The sequence below is a fragment of the Myiozetetes cayanensis genome, unplaced genomic scaffold (assembly GCF_022539395.1).
Source record: "Myiozetetes cayanensis isolate MyiCay16 unplaced genomic scaffold, myiCay2020 scf26, whole genome shotgun sequence".
Lineage (NCBI taxonomy): Eukaryota > Metazoa > Chordata > Aves > Passeriformes > Tyrannidae > Myiozetetes > Myiozetetes cayanensis.
The window spans coordinates 4543013-4565702 of NW_026087477.1; the positions used below are offsets into that span (position 1 = coordinate 4543013).

Consider the following 22690-nt stretch of genomic DNA (forward strand, 5'->3'; position numbering starts at 1 on the left):
GGATGGGGCAGCCACGGCTGCTCTGGGAAATCCATCCCAGGGCCTCCCTCCCAGCGAAGGATTCCTTCCCAGTGTCCCATCTATCCCGACTATCCCTGCCCTCTGGCAGTGGGAAGCTGTTCCCCCTTGTCCTGTCCCTCCAGGCCCTCGTCCATCTGTGCCTTGGGGACTGGGACTGTATCTTGGGGACTGGGACCATGCTGGGGGACCAGATCCATTCCCTGGGTTCCATGAGTATTCCCTGTGTTCCCTGTCCATTCCCTGTGTTCCCTGTCCCTTCCCTGGTGTCACACACTGAGGGATCGGTCTGAGGGGACACCCCCTGTTTGGGAGAACCCTTAATGGCAACAACCAACCTTTAAAGTTTTGTCCCTCCCTTTGTGTTTGGCAGGCAGGTGTCAGCCCTGGAGCTGTGCAGTTTGTTAGAGATCCCCCCCTAACGGAGGATTCCAGAAATCCAGCTGGGATCCGGCTGCAGGGAGGCTCCAACCACGCCAGGATCGCGGCAGAGTCGCTCGATTAACAAACACACCCATGGCCTGTCTCTGGGAACAGGTGATGCTTTAATTTTAGGAAAACATACTCTGCATTTTTATGTCTTTTGTTCCACAGTTGTTTTTCCCTGAGACTTAAAAAAAAAAAAAAAAAAAAGAAAAACCTGAAAGGATTCTTCAGCTCTGTTTGAAGTTTCATGTTCAGAAGTCGCCTTTAAGAATTGTCAGCAGATCCTGTGGCTGTTACTGCCACAGAAATTAAGGATCATGGAGTGGGAGATGAGGATTTCCAAGCCCCACCTCCTGAGGAGGCAGCAACCAGAAACCTGTGGACAGAGAGGACCTTGATTTAAGGCTGGATTTGCTCTTCTCCTCTTTTTCTTCTTGGTTTGGAGCTTCTAAAAGGGCCTAAAAGAGCACAGAAACCAGCTCAAAAAACCCCCACAGAACAGCTGGTGTGGGAATCCAGCCCTGGTGAGAAATCAGCCACCCAAATACACCCGGTTCGCGTTCCCAGATCAATCCTGCGTGTCAGTTTGGGTGGGAGTCCCACACCCCCAGTGGAAGCTGCACAAACAAAGTTACCCCTTCCTGCTTTTAAAACACAAAATCCCTTCTCCAGGTCCCCTTTTCCACAGGACAGAACCAGCGGAACGAATTTCTTACCAAAACGGGCACTGATCCACTTTTATGTAACGCTGGGGTTGCCCAATTACAGAAATTAATCCTTCAGCAGCTAATAATACTTAGCACTCGGTGCTTTCACCTTCAGCCTCGCTGCTTAATCTACGAATAGCAACTAATTAAGTCTCCCGGTGCCCCCCGGGGCTGCTGCTCTCCTCGTTTTACACGGGAGGTTAAATTACTTGTCACTGGCCGTGGCAGGATCGGTGTCAGAGCTGCTGCTTTGTTAGAAGCTCCTGAGTCATCTCCCTGTGTTTTCTCTTCCTCTGTTTTCTCCTCCTTTCCCTTTATTTAGGCTTCACACACACACACATTTCTTTTCCTTTTAAATGTGTTTTTTTCTGCAGTGCATCTTCCTCTGTCCAGAGCTGTTTGGAATCAGCTCAAAAAGCTTCCTCCTTGCTTAGGATTTACTCCCGAGGTGTGGCCAGAACTTGGACATTGCAGCTCCCTCTGCTAAAGGCCCTTGAAAATTGAGCTTTTTTTTTTTTTTTTTTCCCAAGACACTCTTTTCCCGAGTTTCCCTTTTCTTGCTGGGAAAACACCAGGAATTCCTGATCCTGAAAACCCCTGGACAACCAGGCTGTGCTGCCTCACTCTGCCTTCTGGCCAGATGTGGGTAAACTGCAGGGCTGATGCTCTTCCAGGCACAGACAGCTCCCTTTTCTCCAGTTTTCACTGGGAAAATGGAAGGAGAAAACCTGCTTGGGAGGGGGTTCTCCCACGTGGAAGTCTGTCCCAGCTGTAGCAAGACACCTGCTTCCAAGGGGAACGGGAATGCTTGGGAATGAAGGTGATGTAGATCCCTGGGATGGGAAGGAGGAGCAGAGAAGCAGCTGCTCAGGGTTTTGTCTCCCTTTAAAACATAAATGAACGAAGATCCCTTCACGAAAGTCACAGAATCATGGAATTATTTAGGTTGGAAAAGACCTCCGAGACCACCAAGTCCAACCTTTGAAGAGATCACAGATCTCTTCCAAGGTGCCTTTTTCTCCCAGGATCAAATTATCCTTCTGCTCCTCTCCACAACCTCAGGTTCTTGGTGTGTTGTGTGAAAACACCACAGAAGGAAGGTGAGGAGTCTGCCTTGATCCTTGTGGGTCCCTTCCAGCTGAGGATATTCCAGGATTCCCTGATTCTCAGGGCGGGAGGGAAGCGCGGATGGCACCTAAAACCCCATCCCAGAGAATCCCCCCCCCCAGGCTGCCAGCCTCGGGCTCGAGTTCTCAGCTCCTGCTGATCTAATTGCCCCAATTTCACAGTGTCAAGTAATTACCTTCCAGGAGAAGTCGGAGCCGAGCTGGGCGAGCGGGTCGATGGGAAAGACACCGCGCCCTAATTCCTTCCAGCGGGGTTTTGGTGCAGTTTGAGTTCCTTTCTGTCCTTGGTGGCCAAGCAAGGACGCCAGGAGGACACGGGGCACGGGAGGGCTGCTGGCCCCAGAGCTGCTGGTTTGCTGCCAGCCCTGCACAGCCCCCCACCTGCACCCTGCCAGGGCCTTTGCCAAGCCTGGCCCCCCTTCCCGCGGCTTCCCCCTGGGTCCCGTCGTGCCGGTGCCAGCGATCCTCTGTGCTGGCATCTGCCGTGGCTGCCTCCCCCAGCGCTCGGGATGCACCCTGATGTCACGCCTGGTGACCCCAAACACGGGGACAGCAGCAGTGGTGGGGACACCGAGGACAGGGAGTTACACCTGGCTCAGCCAAGAGCACCTTGGATCCAGTTCCTTTCTGCCACAAGATTTTGTGGTTGTGACCGAGTCACTCCGTGTCCTCTGAGGAACACATGAAGTGCTTTCATTCCCTCACTGCAAAGTGTGTGCTCTTCTCTCTGCTGGCTCTTCCACGAGCCCTCTCCTGGGGTTTGGCACCCTGGAGGTGTGGGCATGGGGCCTGGGAAAAGGGTTCTGGGGGGCAGAGGGCTCCAAGGGGGACAGAGGGCTCCAGGAGACAGAAGGTTCTAGGGTTTAGAGGGTTCCAGGGGACAGAGGGTTCCAGGAGACAGAGGGTTCACTCCTGCCCAGTGATCGCACCCAAGGGTGGCATCAGAGACACCCCATGAGGGGCCAGTGATCCCCTCCCCTTCCAAGCCCTTGCAGCCTCCCCTTTCCCGGGGCATTTTCCCATTTCCTAACAACGTGCTCGTGGTTTGCACCAACTTTCCACTCACACACAAATGGCTTCTCTGGGGACGGAACAACAAAGAGCCCTGATGTCTGTGATGTCTCTGATATCTGTGATGTCCCTGATATCTGTGCTATCCACGATGGAAGGGTCTGGGCTAAGCCCAAAGGACGCAATTTCCAGAATCCCAAGATGGCTTGGGCTGGACAGACCTTAAAGATTATGTCATTCCACCCCCCTGCCGTGGGCAGGGACACCTTCCACTTAGCCCAGGCTGCTCCAACCTGGCCCTGGACACTCCCGGGGATGATGGGGCAGCCACAGCTGCTCTGGGCAACCTGCGCCAGGGAGGAACCCCTTCCCAACATCCCCAACATCCCCTATCCCATCCACGCCTCCTCCCTCCGGCAGTGGGAAGCCGTAATTCCCCGTGTCCCGCGTGGCCGCGGAGCCCCCCGGAGCCCCCCGGAGCCGCGCTGGGCCCCGCCGTGCCCGGCAGGTGGAGCAGCCGAGCCGGCCCCGGGAATAAAGTCGGGAGAAGGAGCGGGGGAAAACGCGAGCGGGATGGGGCGGCCGGCGCGGGGAGGGAGCGCGTAGGGGCGGCAGCGGCGAGAGAACAAAGAGCTCGGGGCTGCTGCGCCCACACGCGACTCGCGGGGAGACGCCTCGCCTGGAGAAGGGCTTGGCGAGGCACCACCTCATCCCGCCGCTCCCTCCCTGCCTGCCTTCCCTCCCATGCTGGAGGCGAGGAGGGCTCCTGGGAGCGCGGAGCCGCGGGAGAAGCCGCGGGAGAAGCGCCGGGGTGCGCGGGGGGTCCCGCCGGCCCTGCCCGCCCCGCGCCCCGCACGCTCCGCTCCCCCCCGCAACCCCCGCAGCGCCCGGTGAGATTCCGCAGGAAATTTAAAGAGCATCCGGATCCGGAGAAAAGACAGAAAGAAAGAGGAAGGGAGAAAGAAACCCGAAACGCGCGGAGAGAGGGAGGGAGAGAAGAAGAGCGAGCCCCGCGGGGCGGCTGGAGGAGGGAGGACGGGAGAGACGCGACGCCCGCCGGGGATGGGGTGAGAGCGGCGCTTCCTTCGTTCTTCGGGGCTTTGCTTTTTCGGTGGTCATGGCCGCTGAGCTGCTTTTTAAGGCAGCGGCGAGAGAAATCGGAGGTTTAAATGGCATTTTCCCCACTCCCTCCCCCCCACGCTGCGGGCTTTAAAGTTTAGGGGTTTATTTTATGGGTTAGAAAAGTCGGGGGGGGGGGTTGCGAGTCGCTGCAACTTCTTTAAATAAACTCGTGTGGAAGGGGAGGCTCCGCTGATCCGCGTGTTGTGCGGAATCCAAACTGGGAGGGCTGGAGCCGGGCTGTGTTCTCAAACTTTCCCAGAAGTTAAAAAAAAGGAGGGATTTTGTTCGGTGGTTGTGACTTTGGCATTCGGTAACGTGGGTCCTGTTTGCGTTTCTGGCTGGATAAACAGCTGCTGGAAAACTCCCCCTGATGATTTAGTTTGTGATCTCCCCCTCCCCTCAGATTTTTTTCCAAGAGTGAGATAATGCTGCGGGGATGTGGCAGCGGGTTTTGGCATGGAAATAGGAGCTTGGGCTGGTGTTTAATTTATGTCCTGGTTGAGAGCCTCAATCACGGGACTTTTAGGACCTGACCACGCTGTGAGTTCCTGGTGCAGTGAAGTCTCCGGGCTCTTTGAAAGCCCGGTGGATCTTTAGGAATCCTGCCCGATGATTCCTTCCAAACGTGGGGTTTGGCAGCGCAGGAGAAACAAATATGAAATAACGTTCTCAGGGACTTGTTTTCCTCTCGTCGGTTTTCCTCTGGGAATTTTATCCCCTCCCTCTCCCCCAGATGAAACGATCGAACAGTCAAAACGCTGATTTAAGGAGCAGGAAAGGTAGAAAGTGAGGAATCAAAAGTGACAGTAGCGTGAGTCTGGCAGAAATCCTTTGAAGCTGGCAGAGTATGTGCTGATCCAGGTTAAATCACAGTGTCCCTATTTTCCTGAGACTTTTTCCTGTGATCTGCAGAGTTACTGTAAAACTTCTAGAACTGCCAGGGAGGGTTTAACAAGCCCGAGAGTTTGGAAGCAGCACTTTAAAGCTGGAGTTTGTGGCTGAATCCTTCTTGGATCTCCTGCAGGCACACCCAGCAAAGCCCTGGGATTTCTTTAGAGGGTTTCCAGCTCCCATGGAAAATGCTGGGATGCACCACCTCTGTCTGCTTTAGGCATCACTGTGTAATTATGGCATTTCCATCCAAATTCTCCCTCAGCTCTGGGGATAAGAGCGTGGCTTTGCCTGTGTGTTGGTCACACGGGGACAACCCAGCAGCTTCCAGCAGCATTTCCATGGCTCTGGATCCTGCCTGACTCCCAGCTCCCGTCCAGGCAGCTGATTTGAGTTCACTCCCTTTTTTTTAAAGCAGGGATTCTGCTTTCCCTTCCTCCACGTGAGGGTTCTGGGTGCCCTCGTGTTCTGGGTGGGCTCTCCACGGACTCATCCGCACCCACCCGCTACGGGTGTGGGTGCTCTGGCACTTCCTCCCCTGAAAGAGGCAGCTGGGAATCACACCCGACCCGGAGGGGAGTGAATTTGGTTCCATCCAGCCTGGAAGTGCTGTGGATGTGCAGGGAGCATTCCCAAATGTTCCTGTGCCTCCACGTTCTCTGGTTCTCATTACCACAGGACACGTTTCCTGGGGTGTGTTAAGAGTTGCTGAGCTCCACTCTGGCTCTGCTGGGTATTTTGTTGTTTGTTTGTTTGTTTGGTTTTTTTTTTTTTAACTTTTAATTGCTGCACAGACTTCCAGCAGTGCTCTGTGTGCCTCAGAAGAGCTGCTGCAGCTCGGTGGCAGCAGTACCAGTTGTCCCAGGCAGGTGAATGCCCAGATTGTGCTGGAGACACCCAGGAGCGGCCAAGATGCTCCATAGGTGGGGGACTGGCTTCCTAAGGAAAAAAAATCCCTCTCAGCTGCGTTGTGCCTTTAAATGACCTTGATCCCCCTGTGTGTGTGTGTGTTTGTGCCTGACCTTGCCTGTCGCTGTTCCCTGAGCTGATCCAGCAGGAACACGCTCTGCCAGGGCCCCCTTTATCTGCACGCAGCTGCTTTCCCTCCCCGTGCTGAGCCCTGCGGGGTGATCCTCCTGTTCCTGGAGCTGCAGCTCCCGCACCTCCCCTGCACGGCTCCCTCCATCCCTTCTGGACACTGGGAAGAAGCATCCCTGCTCTTTTTTTCCCCCGAGGTCACAGCGGGCAGCAGCGTGGAATGAGGGCGGAGCTGCAGCGAAGAGGGGACTTGAAAACCTTCCCGGTCTTTAGGGCAAAAGGGCTGGGAATCCTCCCTCCCGAACTTTGCTCCCGGGGACAGTTCTGCACTTTGAGCAGCGTGCCCAGATCCGAATCCCAGACATCCCGAGCTGGAAGGGGCCCACAAGGATCATCAGAGTCCGGGTCCTGGCCCTGCACATTTTAGCCCGCAGTTCCCCAAACAGCCCTGCCAGACAGACAGCAGCTTCTCAAGCTGCTGAGGGGAGATAAAAGGAACAACAAGGACAGACAGCCCTGCAGGAGGAGGAGGAGGAGTTGGGTTCTCAGGCCCTCTCTGTGCACCAGTTGTGCCTTTGGGAACAGTGAGCTCTGTGTGTCTCAGTGTCCCCCCCGACCCCCCAGGACCAACCCCTCCCTCGGGCTGCCCTGGGCGGTGCTGGGGGGGATGGTTCTCCCAGGGATTGCTGGATTTCCGCAGGGAGAGCCTGGTCCTGCCGGGTTCAGGGAGGCTCAGCTGACTCAGCGTGGCCCCGGGACGGCTGCCAGGGCTGAGCCACGTTTGGGTGGCACTCACACATCTCCCAGCCCTGCTCTGTGCCAGCACCAGCTGCCCCGGGAACACCCCCCAGGGACAGCAGGACTTTGGGGGAGATGGTGCTGAGGGCTGTGGAGCTCCCACCGCAGCAGCTGGGAGATCCCAGAGCCACTGAGGGTGGAAAAGCCCTCCAAAATCATCCAATCCAAGCTCCATCCCCACCTCATCCCCCAGCCCCAGAGCACTGAGTGCCATGGCCAGGCCTTCCTTGGACACCTCCAGGGGTGGGGACTCCAAACCTCCCTGGGCAGAAGGTTCACAGGTGCCTGCACTCTGCAGGTGCCACCCCCAAAACCCTCCTTGTCCCGGGGCTGGGAACTGCTCTGATCCCCCCCCAAAACCCAGGGATTCTGCTGGGGAGGTTCTTTGTGATGGATTGTGAGGCATTTTTGGGGTTTTCAGAGGGGGAGGCACCACGGGCTGCCAGCGGGCAGAGCAGAGGGTTTGAGGTGATTGTCAGTGCAGAGAGGCTCCTTTCCCTGACAGGGAAATGAATGTCCCTGCAAAGAGAAGCTGCAGAGACTGAGAGGAGGTGCAGGCTGGGGAACAGCACGTGGACTTTCCAGAGATGCCCTTGACTGAACCCCATCCAGGAGCACCAAGGCAGACGCAGCTAATGAGGACCAAGTTCGGCCTCCCCAGCACGTTCCAGCTGCTGCCTGGAGTAGTAAAAGACTCTGTCCTGGTTCTGTTCACCATTTGTGCCACTTGGAGTGCTTTGAACTTGGCCTCACCTACCGAATCTCCCTCAAAACTTGCGCCTGGGTTTGAATCCTGTTCCATCATCGCACACCCCGCTTGGGAACTGAAAACAGGGCAGAAACTTCCACGTGAATTCGGGGAGTGGTGGCTCTAAAAGCGTCACCTCTGCTCAGCAAACACCAGGATGCTTCTCCCTGGTCCTGCAGCAAAGGGTGGGGGCAGGTGGGAGCAGGATGGAGTTCAGTTGTCTCAGCGGGCTGAGAGGAGAGAATTCCCGAGAACACACCTGGATCTCAGTGGGAAAACCTCCCAGGCTGCCCAGAAAAGCGGAGGACAGGGACAAAGCCCAAGTCAAAGGGCAGTCAGAAGGAGACCCCCCCTTCCCAACACCTGGAGCAGGAGCTGTTGAGCAAAGGTGGGGGCATCCAGAGCCATCCGTGCCCAGGCTGGGCTCAGCCCTCTCCAGGCTCTGGCACCTCCCGTGCCCCCTCTGGGCAAAAACGTGGTGACTGAACTGGTGCCATCTGTCCCTCCTTGGCACAGGGGCCTGGCCCTGCCTCAGCGTGTCCCGACCTGGCCAGATCCCTCACCCGGCCCGGCCCCCTCAGCTCCGCTGAGGCCGTAAATTAAGAGGACAAATAACGATCTGCTCTCCTGGCAGTGGTGAAATGAGCAGCTATTCATGAAGAAATCAATTTCTGGAGGCTGCAGAGAGGGGAAATAGTATAAGAAGCACGGTGGAAATGAGACCAGTGTGCAGTTCTGCATCCTCCCCTAAATGACCACCGAGTCAGCCACTGGGAAGCGACTGATCCATACCCTCTGCATCCACGTGTCCTCCCCAAAAACCCCTCTGTGACCTTCTTCCAGCTTCCCTGCAAGGAGACACCACGAGAGGAGGCACCTGGGCCTTTGCTCAGGCAGCATCCTGGAGCCAGGTGCTTTGCTGATGTGTGGGAATGGGGGAACCAGTCAAATCATCTCCCTTTTTTTCCTTTTCAGCTGCTTGGCTTCGCTGCTGCTGGAGTTTTCAGGGCTATCCACCCGGGACGAGTCATTTTTAAGCTCTCAGGGGCCGTGGGATATTGAATTTTGCCCTTCCCCCCCTCCCCCTGTGCTGGCAGGGATGAGAGACCTGGACCCTTTCCAGTTGCCATCAGGCACTCGCTGAGCTCTGTCTGTGTCTCAGCCAGATCTTTGTCCTTTCAGCCGTTTGCTTTTGGTTTTCCCTTAATTATCTGCGAAGGACAGCCCTGGGGGGATGTAAGTGGTTTTATTTACACGCGGCCTTTTCGCCGCCGGGGGCTGGGTATTGTTGTGGGGACTCCCAGCTGGGAGCAGGAAAAGAGGAGTCAGCATTTCGGGCTGTTGGGAGGGTTGTAACGGGAGAGAGAACATGACAGCTCCAATCGCAGGCACTTCCAGGGCTATTTTTAAATGCCTTTTTCTTTTTTTTTTTGTAGCTTTTAAATGCTTTTGTTTTTTTTTTTGGGAGGGCAGGATGCAGAGGAGGGGGTGCTCCTCGTGCTGACAGGTCTGGCTGTCACCTCCTGTGGTGTCCCCGTGCTGGGCACCCCTCCGTGTCCCTCTGTCCCTCCCTGGCTCTGGCGAACCCTGCCCGTGGTTCTTTGCTGCTGAAGTGCCAGAGAGGAGGGTTAGGTGAGATATTGGGAAGGAATTCCTGCCTGGGAGGGTGGGCAGGCCCTGGCACAGGTTGCCCAGAGAAGCTGTGGCTGCCCCATCCCTGGAAGTGTCCAGGTTGGAGCAATCTGGGCTGGTGGAAGGTGTGGAAGGGGGGGTGGAACGGGATGATCTTCGAGGTCCCTTCCCACCCAAACCACTCTGGAATTCTAAAATCCTCACATTTCCCGAACCAGCTGTGACTTCTCCCAGTCGAGCCCCGGGGTTTTCAGCTCTCCCTGCTTTTCTTCTCTCCTGGTTCGCGTTGCTGCTGCTGTTTTCTGTCTGCCTGGGGTTTGCTGTGCTCCACCACTCCCATTCCGAGGGAGCTTTTGTTCTGGAGCCTCTGCCTTAACCTTGTCAGACGGGCGAGGACTGAACGGCAGGTTTGCAGAACAGGATCCCGCACAAAGGAATTCTTGTACGAGCTGGAGACGATTTGTATCCTTTGATGGATTCAAAAAAAAAAAAAAAAAAAAGAAACCGAAAAAAACAACCAAACAAAGACTTTCACAGAATCACAGAACGGTTTGGGTTGGGAGGGCCTTAAAGATCGTCTCGTTCCAAGCCCCTGCCAGGGGATTCCTGGATTCTGTGGCTCTGGGTGCAGCCAGATGGGCAGGGAGCACAGGAATGGGATCCAGGTACAGCCCCTAGGGATGGGCAGTGAGCACAGGAATAGCTGCCCTGCACGAGGGCTGATCTCTGAGGGTTTTTTCCTGCAGCAGCACCACAGGATTCCATGACTGGAATCACTGGAGCCTCCCAGGCTCCCCCATGGCCTTCTCCCAGCAGCTGCCAAAGGGATTTGCTCCAGCTCACCCAGTCATCTCCCACGGCAGGGGGAAAAAACCCCCACGTGTTCAGTGATGGGGAATCAGCACAGATTCCAAGCCGTGGGAATTTGGGACGGACAAAGCCCCTGGCTGGACTCTGTGTCAACAAACAAATAACAGCTGACCTTTTCCATCGCTAGGAAATGAATCCCTGTGGAGGCAACACCAAAAAGGAGCCCCAGAGCCTCTAGGAGACACACCTGAGGAGGAGCTGTTGGAGGAGAGGCCCAAACTAACTCCACCAGCTAACTAACACCCTTACTAACCAATGTCAACAACTAGGTAACTGCTGCTCTTCCCCCCCTCTGTTCTTTCCACCACTAGCCCGGGATTTGGGGGTTGAGGGGCACAAACATCAGTTTTCCCCCTGTTCTGTGGGCCCTGTGTGGGAAAGGATAAGGAAAATCTGTTAGTGGAGCCTGGAAAACCTGAATTCCCTCCGAAAGCAAGCTGAGGAAAAGCAGGCAGGGAGGATGTGGAGGACATGGGGAAGGGGCTGGGTGAGACCCCTCGTGCCCTCACGGACCTGGGAACAGGCTGGCAACGGGGAGAGGGGAAGGAAATCAAATATCCCCTGCTAGGTTTTGGTGGTGGGGACAGAAATGCACCCCAGGCACATTCACTGCTTGGATGGACGGGACACCCCGTTCCTGGCAGCTCTCTGAGGGCTTGGAATGAGAAGCAAAACGCGGGAATCCGGATTTTGGGGAGCTCCACGTGGCAGGACCGTGGCCTGTGCTCTCAGGGGGTTTTGGAGGGTTGTTTCCAGCACATCAGATTTCACAGGGTTGGGTCAGGAGTGTGGTTTGGGGTTAAGCAGAGACCCCAGGCTGTTGTGTCATGGAAACCATTCCCTTCCTGCCTCCTGCTCAGGTTACACCCTGAGCTTCAGCTCAGCTCAGACTCTGTGGAGGGTTCAGGGCTTTCCCTGCAGCAGCTGCACGTTGGGAGGGTGAAGGGTTTCCTTTGGGTCCTTCAGGGACTCGCTGGGATGTGACCCCTGGCTGCAGGATGTGCTTCCCAAGCGTGAGTCAAGGGAGGAAGAGCTGTGCTGAGGGGAAGGGCTTTGTTTGTTGTGCTCCCATCCCAAACACGTCCTCCATCCATCCATCCATCCACCCACCCACCCACCCATTTCCCTGGAGCTCCAGCTTGCAGAGATCCCACCAATGGGGGATCCCACCAATGCAGCAGCCAGAGAAATCCTGGAGCTGGTGAAGCTGCCCTGGGCTGAGCACCGAGGTGATGAGTGAGGGTGAGAGAAAGCTCCAGGTCAGGCTGCAAATAAAACAGCCCCTTACTCACAACCCTGCCCCAGTGTGGCTGTGCCAGGAAGGACCACCAGGTGTGCCCTAAATACGAGATTGTGTTGGGGGCTCCTTGTGCTTTTAACTTGCAATTTCCCTACACTGTCCTGAGCGGGCACATAAAATCCAGTGGCCTGAGTGCAGAGCCTGGGATTGCTGGAATGCTTTAGAGGAGTGCCAAGGATGTGGAGAGCACAGGGAAACCCAGAGGACCCGGGAAAACAGCTCAGGGGAATGGGGAGAGCCTGGGCCACCACTGCTGGAGTGAGAGGGGTGACACTGGATGACACCAGTGGGGAGCTGCTGGTCACTTCCCAGAGGGCCAGGGGTGGGCTGGGCGGGAGACACCGTGTGCTTGGCACCCCAGGGACACGGGGAAGGGCAAGGGGGAAAGCAGGAGTTGTGCCCAGGACTCGGGGAAGGGGAAGAGCAGGAAATGCACTTCCCCCCCTGGCTGAGCTTTCCCCCCTGCCCTGACAGCCCTGTCCTCCTGTCTTGCAGGGAGCAGCCCATCTTCAGCACCAGGGCCCACGTTTTCCAGATCGACCCGGCCACCAAGCGGAACTGGATCCCGGCCAGCAAGCACGCCCTGACCGTCTCCTACTTCTACGATGCCACGCGCAACGTGTACCGCATCATCAGCGTGGGGGGCACCAAGGTGGGGGGCACAGCAGGCTCTCCCCCCTTCCCAGAACCTCCCTGCTGCGGGTGGGGTTGGATTTGGGGTGGTCAGCCCTCGGCAGGGGCGCTTTGGTGTCTTCCCATCCTCGGGGAGCTCCTCATTTCCCGCCGTGTTTGGAGGCAGACGCCGCAATCTGTGCCGGTGGGAAACGTGCCCTGGGGTCTGATGTTGTCCCTCACACCCTCCCACAACTCTCTTCTCACCCCCCATTCCAACCCCAAGTGTTTTCCAAGAGCCTTTTACCCTGGGCTGAACCCAACCCCTGCACAGTGAAACGGCAGGCAGAGGTTTTGAGGGAGCCTTGAGGTCACCTCCACAAAACACGATTTGCTCTCCCTAAACTGCTCCTGATGGGCATCCTCCTGCCTCCTTCTCAACACCCTGAGATGGCTCAGAGTCTTCCCAGGCTTTTTGCTGCTCCCCTGCCCGGCAGAGAGGGTTTCATAACACCCAGTCCTGAGAGAGAGTTTCGTAACACCCAGTCCTGAGTGCTGGTTAAGCCCTTTTTTTCCCCTCCCCTGTACTTACTTACCATGAAAATGGAGAACAGCAGAAAGCTGTGGAGGCCCCAGAGACCGTGCTGTCTCTTATCATCTTTTCCAGCAATGGAGGAAGCTGCTGATACTGAGGCTCTTTTTTTTTTTTTTTTTTTGCCTTTTTTGGTAGAAAAGGTGATTAAAGATTCGTTCGCCTCGTCAGGCTGGAAAGACTTTGGGTCGCCAAAAAGCCTGAAGTGAACTGTTGTTTTACAGGTGAAAAGGCAGAGGTTCCTGCCCCTAATTCCCAGAGTTCACGGGGATGATGGTGATCTGAGTGGCACCCCCTCACATGGAAAGGGGTTGGAATGGGATGATCTTTAATGGGATGATCTTTTAAGGTCCCTTCCCACCCAAACCGCCCTGCTATCCCGGTGATTCTGCCATCCAGCCCCACCTGGAGCTTTCCCTGCCTTCTCTCCCCAGGCAATCATCAACAGCACCATCACCCCCAACATGACCTTCACCAAGACCTCCCAGAAATTCGGGCAATGGGCCGACAGCCGAGCCAACACCGTGTACGGGCTGGGCTTCGCCTCGGAGCAGCACCTGTCCCAGGTAACCCGAGTGCCAGGAAGGGGCTGTTCCTGAACTGAAGTGTCTGAGAGGAATTGGGGAGCATGTTGAATGAAATAACCCAGGCATCAGCTCGAGCTGTTCCACATTTTGACTTTTCCCTCCCCCCTCCACCTCCTCCAGTTCGCAGAGAAGTTCCAGGAAGTGAAAGAAGCAGCTCGTTTGGCCAGGGAGAAGTCCCAGGATAAAACAGAGCTGACCAACCCTGCCCTGAACATCACATCCCACCAGGTAATGCTTGCAAAGAGGCAGGAGGGGAGGAGGGAAAGCTGTCCCTGAGCTGCTCTCCTCCTGCTCTCGTCCCCTCCTCCCCACCCAGTGATTTTGGTGGGGCCCTGAGCTCGCTCCTGAAACCCCCCCAGCAGATTAATCAAGAGGTGCTGTAGTGGAGCTCCTGGCAAGGTTCAATCTCCTCCCTCTTGGCTGGTTAAACCATTTCAAGCCTCGCTGGAGGTGGTGGTGGTGGTGGTGGTCAGGAGTTTTTGGGTTCTGCTGTTTCTTTTCGCCTTGGGGAGAGCTCTCTCTGGGCTCAGCGTGGCAGTGCCAGGCCAGGGACGTGCAGAGAGCCCCTCACCCGGCTCAGGACGGGGATGTGGCATTTCCACCTGGTTTTGTTCTTCTCCTGGGGGTCAGGAAGTTCCTCTCCAAGCGCCTGGTGATGGCTCTGTCCGTGATTTCTTGCAGCTGGTGACTGAGGGGTGCTGTGAAAGTTCCCCTTGGGAACCCTCCCCTCGGCAAGAGCTGCGTGTGACAGCCACTCACTCAACTCTCCTTCCCCCAGGAGACCAAGCCAGGGAGCTGGAGCCCATCACAGATCTCTCTCACGTGTTTTCCCACTGCCAGTTGCTGCCTTTCTCCCCCACCTTGCAGCTGAACCCGCTCCAGCAACACTGGGATGGGGTGGGGGGAGAAAATAAATAAAATGGAGTAAGGAAAATAAAATGTGCTGCTTTTCCCCACGGAGATGCAGCAGGGGATGGTGCTTCAGTAGGGGTGATGGAGGTGCCCTCCCAAGGAGGGTCCCTCCAGAGGTGGCTCTGCTCTTCCCCAGAGCTGCTGGCAGCAGGAGGGGAGCAGTGGGATGGATGCAGGACACGGTGTTCCCTGGGCTGGGCGCAGATGGAATGGCAGCAGCCGAGGAGGAGGAGTGTGAACAATACCTTGGCCTGCAGGGAAAGCAGGGGGAGGTGGAGGCAGTGGCTCTGCAGAGACTGGAGATGTCTTGTGGGGTGCAAAGATGGGGAAAATCTGCCCAGATGTTGGCTCCTGCTCGCTGCAAGCCCCATCCTGTGGGGAGGCAAGGGAAGAAGGGAGTGGAGTATTCGGAGCAGAACCGAAGTTTTGGGGTCTTTCACCTAAGGCAGAGGTTCCTGGGTAGCTGCAGCCTCCCCCTCCCAGAGATATTCCCTCTTATCCTGCTCACTCCAGGCAGAACTCCTCAGGTGCCTCAACAGGACACGTCCCCAGTGCTGTGGTGGCAGAAGGGATGGGGAGGTCAGAGAGGGAAGGTCAAACCCGGAGCGGGGAACCGGCCTGAGGCTCTGTTCCTTCCTCTGCCTTGACTCAGCAGTGCTAAAACTGCCCCAGAGGGACCCCACCCTGCCTGTTCCCGCTCCCCCTGCTGCCCTCTGAGCGGGGTGGGCTCAGCCAGGGCCCTGCCTGCAGCCACCCCACAGCCAGGGGGGTGACAGGGACAGTGCGGTGTCCCCTGCTGCGTGGATACACCTTGTGTTCATTCCCTGCCTTCCCCATCACCCCTTCTCCCACTGTCCCACCTCCCATTCCCACCCTCTGCATCAGCAGAGCCTGGAACGCGAGTTTCACCCCTGAATAATTGATCGTGTGTGTGTTTGCCAGCGAGCAGAGAGCGGATCTGTCTCCTGGAATCAAATCAGGCCTCCCTCCTTTTTCTGCCTCTGCACCACTTTCCTTCTGCTCCCCTTCTGTTTCTCAGGGCCGGGGAATTCCCAGAACAGCAGCTTTCTCCTGTCCTTTAGTGCCTCTCAGGCCAGTCCCCATCCCGTTTAGCACCCCCATCCCAGGGTCCATCGCTGTGGATGATGACACAACAGTGTGGGGGGCATCTCCAGCTCCCACCGGTTCCTTTTGGCACAACAAACCAGAACAGGGAACTTCTGCCCCTTCCAGGCCTCAGTTCCTGCTGTGTGCAGGAATGTGGAGCACAGGGAAGGATGGACTTTGGTGCAGAGACTGTTCCTTCTCCCACACCTTTTGGAAAGTGGGTGCCAGGATCACCTGAGCAATGAGCTTCTCTCCCAGAGAGCCACCATCCCAGTGGCACCAGGTGCCTGAATTCCAGGAGCTGGAGCTGGGGCTGAACCCAGTGGGCTTGGGAGTTTAAGCCTTTCCACTGCTCTGAGAAGCAGCAAGAAAATCCTCCTAAGAATTCGGCAAAGCCCTGGAAGGGGCAGTTTGAGCAGCTGAGAGCCGGGCAGGGCTGTGGGACTCAGTGAGGGGCTGTGGCACTGCTGGCATTGCTCAGCTGAGGGCCAGAGAGTTCCACACCTTCCCTCAGGGCAGGAGGGAGGAAGAGCTGGGAGTCCACCTGCACTGGGATCTGCTGTGTGCAAGCTCTGAGCCCCCCCTGCACTGGGGTCACTGCCCCCCCAGGGAGGACGTGGCAGCTCCTGGAAGGGCAAAGCACCAGCCAAAAGAGAGCCCTGTTGCCCACAGAGCTTCCAAAATCATCGCTGCTCCGTGGCTGCTGCTGGGCCACCCCTGAGGGGGCTTTGCCCCCCACCTTGTGCAGACAAACACAGCTCTCCCCGGGTTAGGGCACAGCCAGGTTTGCCGCAGCAGGGCGGGCACTGAGAACTCTTCCCAGGGAAAGTTCTTACTCTTCCCGGGCTGGGAATAAGTTTGCAGAGCCCTTGTGGCCACGTGGCCATAACCACCCCTCCTTCCCCCCAGGTACTTCCCAGCCCCATCATCAGCTCCAATGGGCCAGGAGAGGATAAACTCTTCCGCAGCCAAAGCGCCGACGTGGAGATCGCGACGGAGAAGGAGCGGCTGAAGAAGATGCTGTCGGAAGGGTGAGGCTGCCACGAGAGCTCCCGGCTCCTGAGCTGCCCCGTTCTCTGCCATCCCCAGCACTTCTGACCCCACGCTCCTCCTGCTGAGTCATGCCCTGTGCCCAAACTGCTGCTCCAGCCCTCTTTCCCGGCAGGAAGTTATTCCAGCTGGGAGGTGAAATGCGCTGCTCACGGCAGCGTGGGAAGGAGGCGGCTCCAGTGCCTGCAGCGGGGATGACTCGGTGCCAGTTATCTGCAGATCAGTAGTTTGTGATACCAGAAGATGTTCACACTTTTCCAGCTGGCCCAGGGCTACATTTGTGTTAATTCCCCTGATGGTTCCAGCAAAAGTCCCCGCTGCTTCCTCTCTTTTGTGTGTTCAAAAGGCTCCGGGCTGGATTCTGCCCTGTGGCTCCTCTCAAGCTCCCAGCTGAACACTTAGAACATTTTTAAATCAAAAGCAAGTGTCCTTTGCTGCCTTCTCCTGAGCCCAGGGCTGATGGGGCTTTATTGAAAGCAAACTCAGATTCAGTAAGGATTTTTAAAGTGGATTCACAATCCCACGTTGCAAAGCCCCTTTTGTAGGACCTGCATCTCCCCCACCCCATTAATCTCACAGCTTCCTGCACTCCATGGTGGCCTCAAAGCCAAATGTTACCCAGGGATAAAGGGAAGAGGTGCCGATTCAGGGCTGTTCAAGGAGAGTTTAAATCTGGGAGGTGATGGGAGGGCTGAATGGGAACCTGTGGGGCCCTCTGAGCACTTCCAGGGGTTTTTTGGGCATCGGGGAGTGGGGTGGGGGAGAAGGATCCTCCAAACTCACCCCCTGCCCTCTCACACAGCTCTGTCAGTGAGGTGCAGTGGGAAGCCGAGTTCTTCAGCCTCCAGGACAACAACAGCAAGCTGGTGGCTGCCCTGCACGAGGCCAACGCCAACGTGGACCAGTGGAAGAAGCAGCTCTCGGCCTACCAGGAGGAGACGGAGTCGCTGCGGCAGAGGGTGAGCCCCGTCCTGGGGACACCCTGGGCCCTTCTCCCGCCTGCCCTGCCTGTCAGCAGCACCTGGGGTGGAGAGCCAGGAATGCTGCACCAGCCTGGCAAGGAAAACACGTCGAGGAACGAGGCTGTGGGAGTGGGGAGCTCCCCACAAGCTCCCCTCTCTTCTTCTTCTTCTTGTGCGTTGAGTCCCTGGGGGTGGAGGGAGGAAACCAGAGCTCGAAGTCACAGAATTTCAGCTTCCCTTGGTGTTTTCTGGAGGTAGATCCCAGCTCCCAGCCACACTAACGCCTGTGCCCCCCCCAGCCAGGCACCAGGGCAGGCTCTGGCTGCTGACAGGAAGGCTGAGGGTTGCTCTGGCTGCTATAATTAGCTCCAATCCGAGCTGCAACATCATGAAAGCCGGGTGGTGCAGCACAAGCAGAGCCTTGTTCTGTTGGAATAAGGGGCTCCTTTGACCTCCAGAACGTCGGGGAGGTCACTCTGGACAGCTGAGTGCAGCAGGGCACAGGGGTGACAGTCACATGGGAAGGGGGGGGGGTTTACTGGGAGGGAGGCACCACAAAGGACTTGGGAAGGGCTTTTAGGACAGCTGGGATTTGGCTGGGAAAGGACTCTGGAGCTGTTTCACTTGGAGATGGCTCACTGGAAAGGCAGCAGGGATTTATGGCAATTAAACAGCTCTTTGCACTCCATGGCTGTGGTGTGTGGCCAGTCTGTGCAGTCAGCAGCCATCCCTGGGATCTGCTGTGCCTGCAGCTCATTCCAGGGCTGGAGCTGGGCAGGAAAAGGGCTGCCTGGGCCAGCTTTGTCTCCTCTGGGCGTAGCAGAGGCCTCGTGTGGGTGTCTGTGCGTGGGTTTGTGACTGTCTGGGTCGGGCTGGCTCTTCCCTGCACACTCAGCTGCTCTGTGGCTCTTCCCACAGCTGGGAACCAGCAGGGAGGATTTTGGGAGCTTTGGGTGAGGGACAGCACTGGGGCTTGGCGAGACACCTGAATCACTGTCCCTAAATGGGAGCATTTTGGGACCAGAGCTCGCTGTTGACATGGACCCAAGGCAGCCAGTGCTGCCCCTGCTCCCCCTGCTCCTGGGAACACCCTGGCAAGGTTTTGGCTTGGCAAGGAAGCCAAAAGCGTGGCTGGGGGTGCTGAGGAGCCACAGCATCCCTGAGGGAGCCTTCCCTGCCTGGCAGGTGGCGGAGCTGGAGTCGCAGGGGACCCACGATTCCTCCAGCGAGAACAACAAGGAGGAGCTGAGCCAAACCCTGGAGGAGCTGGAGCTGCTCATCAAGGCTAAGGATGAGGTAAAAAGGCAGAGCCTGAGGCTGGGGGGCCCGTCAGTCACTGCTGGTTTGGGGTCAGAGGCCCCTCGTGCTGGTTCCCTCTCCAGGGAGGCAAAGCTGAGGGAGGGGGAAGCCCTGGGAGCTTCCCAGTGTCTGTGGAAGGCTCAGAGCTCTCTTCCCCCTTCCCCTCTCAGCCCTCTGCAGTGGCAATTAGCCTCTGGTGTAGTAATTGCCTCTAGCTCTCGCTGCATTTCAATGAATGGGTGATTTAAAGCCGGGTTCTGGTTCCAGGGGCTGTGGAGGAGGGGAGGTGTGGAGAGGATCTCTGTGATTCACGCTCTGTGGGCTGTCTGCTGGCCTTGCTTCAGCAGGGTAGGGGGGGGATGGAGCCCTGGGATTGGAGAGGGGAGGTGGTCTGGGCTCCCTGATCCTTACTCAGAGCAGTTTTGTCCCTCCTTCCCCTGCCTGCTCAGGCTGGAGGGAAAATGCTGGGGCCAAGGTGTGCACAGGCTTTTTCACCCAGCAGCTCATCCCTGTCCCCAGGAGCCTGGGATGTGCCCTGGGACAGGGATGCAGAGAGCACTGAGCTTTGCTGGCACTCAGATGAGGGGCCAAGGGCTCCCGGGGGTTCAGAAGGTCAGAAAGGGAGGGGATGAAAATTTGGGGCTGCCTGGGGGTTATGGGAGCTGCTCCCACCAGGAGAAGGAGGGGGTCAGGTCTGACGTGTTTGCTCTTCCTCCTGGTGTTGCAGGAGATCCAGATGCTGAAGAGCCAGAAGTGTGGCCGCTGGGAAGCCGAGGGGGAGCGGGAGGAGACGCTGCAGAAGCTGCAGGTAAAGGTGGCAGGGCTGGGGCACCCCAGATCCCTGGCTCCCTGGGGACAGAGCTGCTGTGCCTCTGGAGGGTGGGAGCAGCCCCCAGCAGCCCCTGACACGGGGGGTGTGGCAGAACTGTGATGTCCTGTCCCCCCTCCATCCCCTGAAGTCCTTCAGGGCTGCTGGGATGGGGAGCAGAGCTCTGGCACAGCCTGGCTGGCAGGAGGGAGCCGAGCTGCTCCTCAGCCCCGGGCACACACACAGATGGAGCAGGATCTGGGGCACTGCCTGTGTTTGTCTCTGAGGTCCAGAGCCCCTGCACAGGCTCTGTTTCGTGGCAAAACTGTCCCCATCGAGCCTGGGGATGATCCACGTGAGCTGCAGTTCCACACCTTTACAGACCTTGGAGTCACCGTGCTAGGAAAGGAAATGTAGCTGAGCAGGGGTGGGTTAATTAACACTTGAGGCACTGAGTTCACTGCAAAAAACGCCTCACAGCGCTGCAGAAACGCTCCTGTTCAGCAGCAGCTCCTGCAGTTTTGTGGAGAGCAGGATAAGCTCATTAAAAAAGCGAGGTGAGGGACGAACCCGGGCGACGAGCGAGTCTCCAGGCACGTCCGTCATCGTGGGCTTCGGAGAGGGGACGGAGAAGGAAAAATTCTGGGCTGATAAAGCCCAGCAAACTTTCCCAGCCTCTGGGAGGTCTCAGGACATTTAAAGCTGGGCAGGTGCCTGGGTTGAGGGAGGAACATTTGCCCCCCTGGGATGCTGCGGGACAGGAGAGGGAGATCCCTCGGGGAGACAGGGAGTGGGGACCCGGCAGCAGGGGCCGTTTTGGGGGGGTGTGGGGGGTGTGGGCAGGGCAGAGCAGCCCCCTCCCCACGCCCACCCCTCTCCTGGTGCCCCTGGCAGGAGCTGGAGGCCCGGAACGCCGAGCTGGAGCAGCGGCTGCAGCTGGCAGAGCAGAGCCTGGCGGAGAGCCTGGCAGAGAGGGAGAAGCTGCAGAGTGAGGTGACCAAGGTGGCCGAGATCATGGACGTGAAGATCTTCGAGCTCAGCGAGATCCGGCAGGGACTGGCCAAGCTGGTGGAGAGCAACTGAGGCAGCAGAGCCCTCGGGGTTAGGGGCAGCCCTGGGCTGGGACTGGCCCCCCCTTCCCACTGACCCAGAGCAATCACAGCCACCCCGTGGGCAGGGTTTGCCACCGTACCAGCAGCTGCCTGGGCAGCGTGGGGACCGGCCAGCCCACCCACTGCCCACCCACACGAGGGCAGGGAGGAGCTGAGCCCCCCAGGGAGCTCCCAAAGGCCTGGCCAGCCCTTCTCCAGCCCCTGCCGTGGCTGTGGCGTGGCCCAGAGGGGACCCTCCTGCTGCCCTGCCAGCCTCCCTCCTGCCACACTGTGTCCCCCGGGGTTTTTACACTTTTCTAAGGGGAAGGGGCTGAGCAGCCTTTGTGGTTTTTTGGGTTTTTTTTGTTTGTTTGTTTGTTTGTTTTTCCAGTAGTTTGTTTTTGTTTTTTTTTTTTAGGAAACCACTTGCCTTTTGCAAGTCAGCTGCCTGTTTCCCCACCTGGGGAGGGAGGGAGGAGAGGTTCTAGCACACCTGGGACAAATCTCTCCTTTTTTCTTCTTCTTCTTCTTCTTCCTCCCCAGCCCAAAGTCTTTCCAACAGGATCCAGCAACTCTGCTCACTGTCAGGAGCATCCCTGCAGAGAAGGGGCCTTGTGTCCTTCCCACTGTTCACTCATCCTCCAGAGGGAAAAAGAACAGCAGGTTTTAAAGCCTCTGTTAGTTTAACACGGTGGGATTTAAGGGCTCCTTCAAACCTTCAGCTGAGCAGAGCTGCAGGCTTTGGTTTGGGAAAAGGACATCCCCCAGGGCACGGCCACCAAAGCTGCTGGATTGGCATCTCTCCGGGCCTCTGAGGGCTGCAGTTAATTGAAATTAAATGGAGCAAGTCACAGTTGCTCTCTTGGTTCCTCCTTTTGTTTTTTTTTTTTGGGGGGGGGGGCCTTTTATATCGGGAAAGAGCCCCCAGGGCCGCCCTGCTCCTTCAGCTCTCCTTGGGAAGGGGACAGGTCCCGGCTTGCCCTGCTGAAAGCAGAGCAGGAGTCACTTGGGAGCAGCTGGGACTGTGCCCTGAGGGGCCCGTGGGGAGCCTGGGAGTTATCCCAGATGCTGTCTGGTCACGGGAATCGAGCAAGGCCCGCGGGATCCGTGGATTGCCGTGTCCCCTGGCAGCTGTGGGAGCGGCTGAGCAGTGTCTGGCTGTGCCTGTGACCTTCCACGAGTGTCCATGGGTTTGGAGGGGTTTTTGGGGGTTTTTTTTTTCAGCCTCTTTGCCACTGTAAGTCAGGCAAAGAGCAGCAATCCCGGGAATGTTCCCCGTGGAGCCGGGGAGAGGCTCTGCCTCTGCCCTCCCTCTCCTGCTGACCACGGAGGAACCTGCAGCTTCCACTCTGCCTGCAAGTCAGGGCAGGATTCGGGGCTGGCACCTTGGGAATCTGCTGGAGTGGAGGACTGCTGGTGACTCTCTGCAAAGCCCTCCCCTTTCCCAGGAGGGAGTGAGGAAACGTGGAGGTTTCCAGACCTGCTTAGCCAGGGAAGAGCTTTTCTGGGTTTGGGGTTTTTTTGATTTTTTTTTTTTTTTTTTGGGAAGAGGGGAGTTATTTAGTTTTTATTTTATTTTAATTTTTGTTGCATGAAGTGTTCTCACAACTGTCTGGGGCTGGAGCTGCTGTAGTGAGGTTTGTTCCGGGGTATTTAAAGAGGGAAGGGAGCAACTGGGTGGCAAAAAGTTTTTCGGGATTGATTTGCTTCCCACCCCGTGCCAGTGTTGATATTTTATTCCCACAGGAGCAGCCTTCTTTTGAAATAGAGATCAGCTCCGAGCAAGGTGTGTTTGCTTTGGTTTTCACTGACAAGGGGAGGGGGGGATTTGGGATTTATGAGAGAAAGAAAGCCGGGAAGAAGCTCCTCGTGTTCTCTGCTCTGTGCCTGTGGAGCTGGGAATGGATCCTGCAGTTCTGGCCTTGCTGGGGGTGAGCAGACCTGGGTGTGCCACCCCTGGGTGAGTCACCTCTCCCCAGGCA

At 57.2% G+C, this 22690-nt stretch overlaps 1 protein-coding gene across 2 annotated transcripts; it reads left to right on the plus strand.

Annotated features, from left to right (window-relative positions):
- The first annotated feature begins 3738 nt into the window (after positions 1-3738).
- HOMER3 (homer scaffold protein 3) lies at positions 3739-22493 on the plus strand. Of its 2 annotated transcripts, XM_050320892.1 has the most exons (10): positions 3747-4356; positions 10516-10657; positions 12184-12340; positions 13327-13458; positions 13600-13707; positions 16408-16529; positions 17351-17507; positions 18696-18806; positions 19537-19617; positions 20512-22493. In XM_050320892.1, the coding sequence occupies exons 2-10, from the start codon at positions 10644-10646 to the stop codon at positions 20698-20700; spliced, it is 1071 nt and encodes a 356-aa protein (XP_050176849.1). In that variant the 5' UTR covers positions 3747-4356; positions 10516-10643; the 3' UTR covers positions 20701-22493. The 2 variants fall into 2 exon arrangements, with proteins under 2 accessions (XP_050176850.1, XP_050176849.1); XM_050320893.1 differs by lacking the exon at positions 10516-10657 and having other exon boundaries at positions 3739-4356.
- Positions 22494-22690: the final 197 nt, after the last annotated feature.

What these genes read in the sequence shown, in the direction of transcription:
- HOMER3 (XM_050320892.1), top strand. An exon ending in TGAACATCACATCCCACCAG is followed by an intron (nt 13,708 to 16,407) that starts GTAATGCTTGCA and finishes CCTTCCCCCCAG; the next exon opens with GTACTTCCCAGCCCCATCAT. An exon ending in CGGAGTCGCTGCGGCAGAGG is followed by an intron (nt 17,508 to 18,695) that starts GTGAGCCCCGTC and finishes CCTGCCTGGCAG; the next exon opens with GTGGCGGAGCTGGAGTCGCA.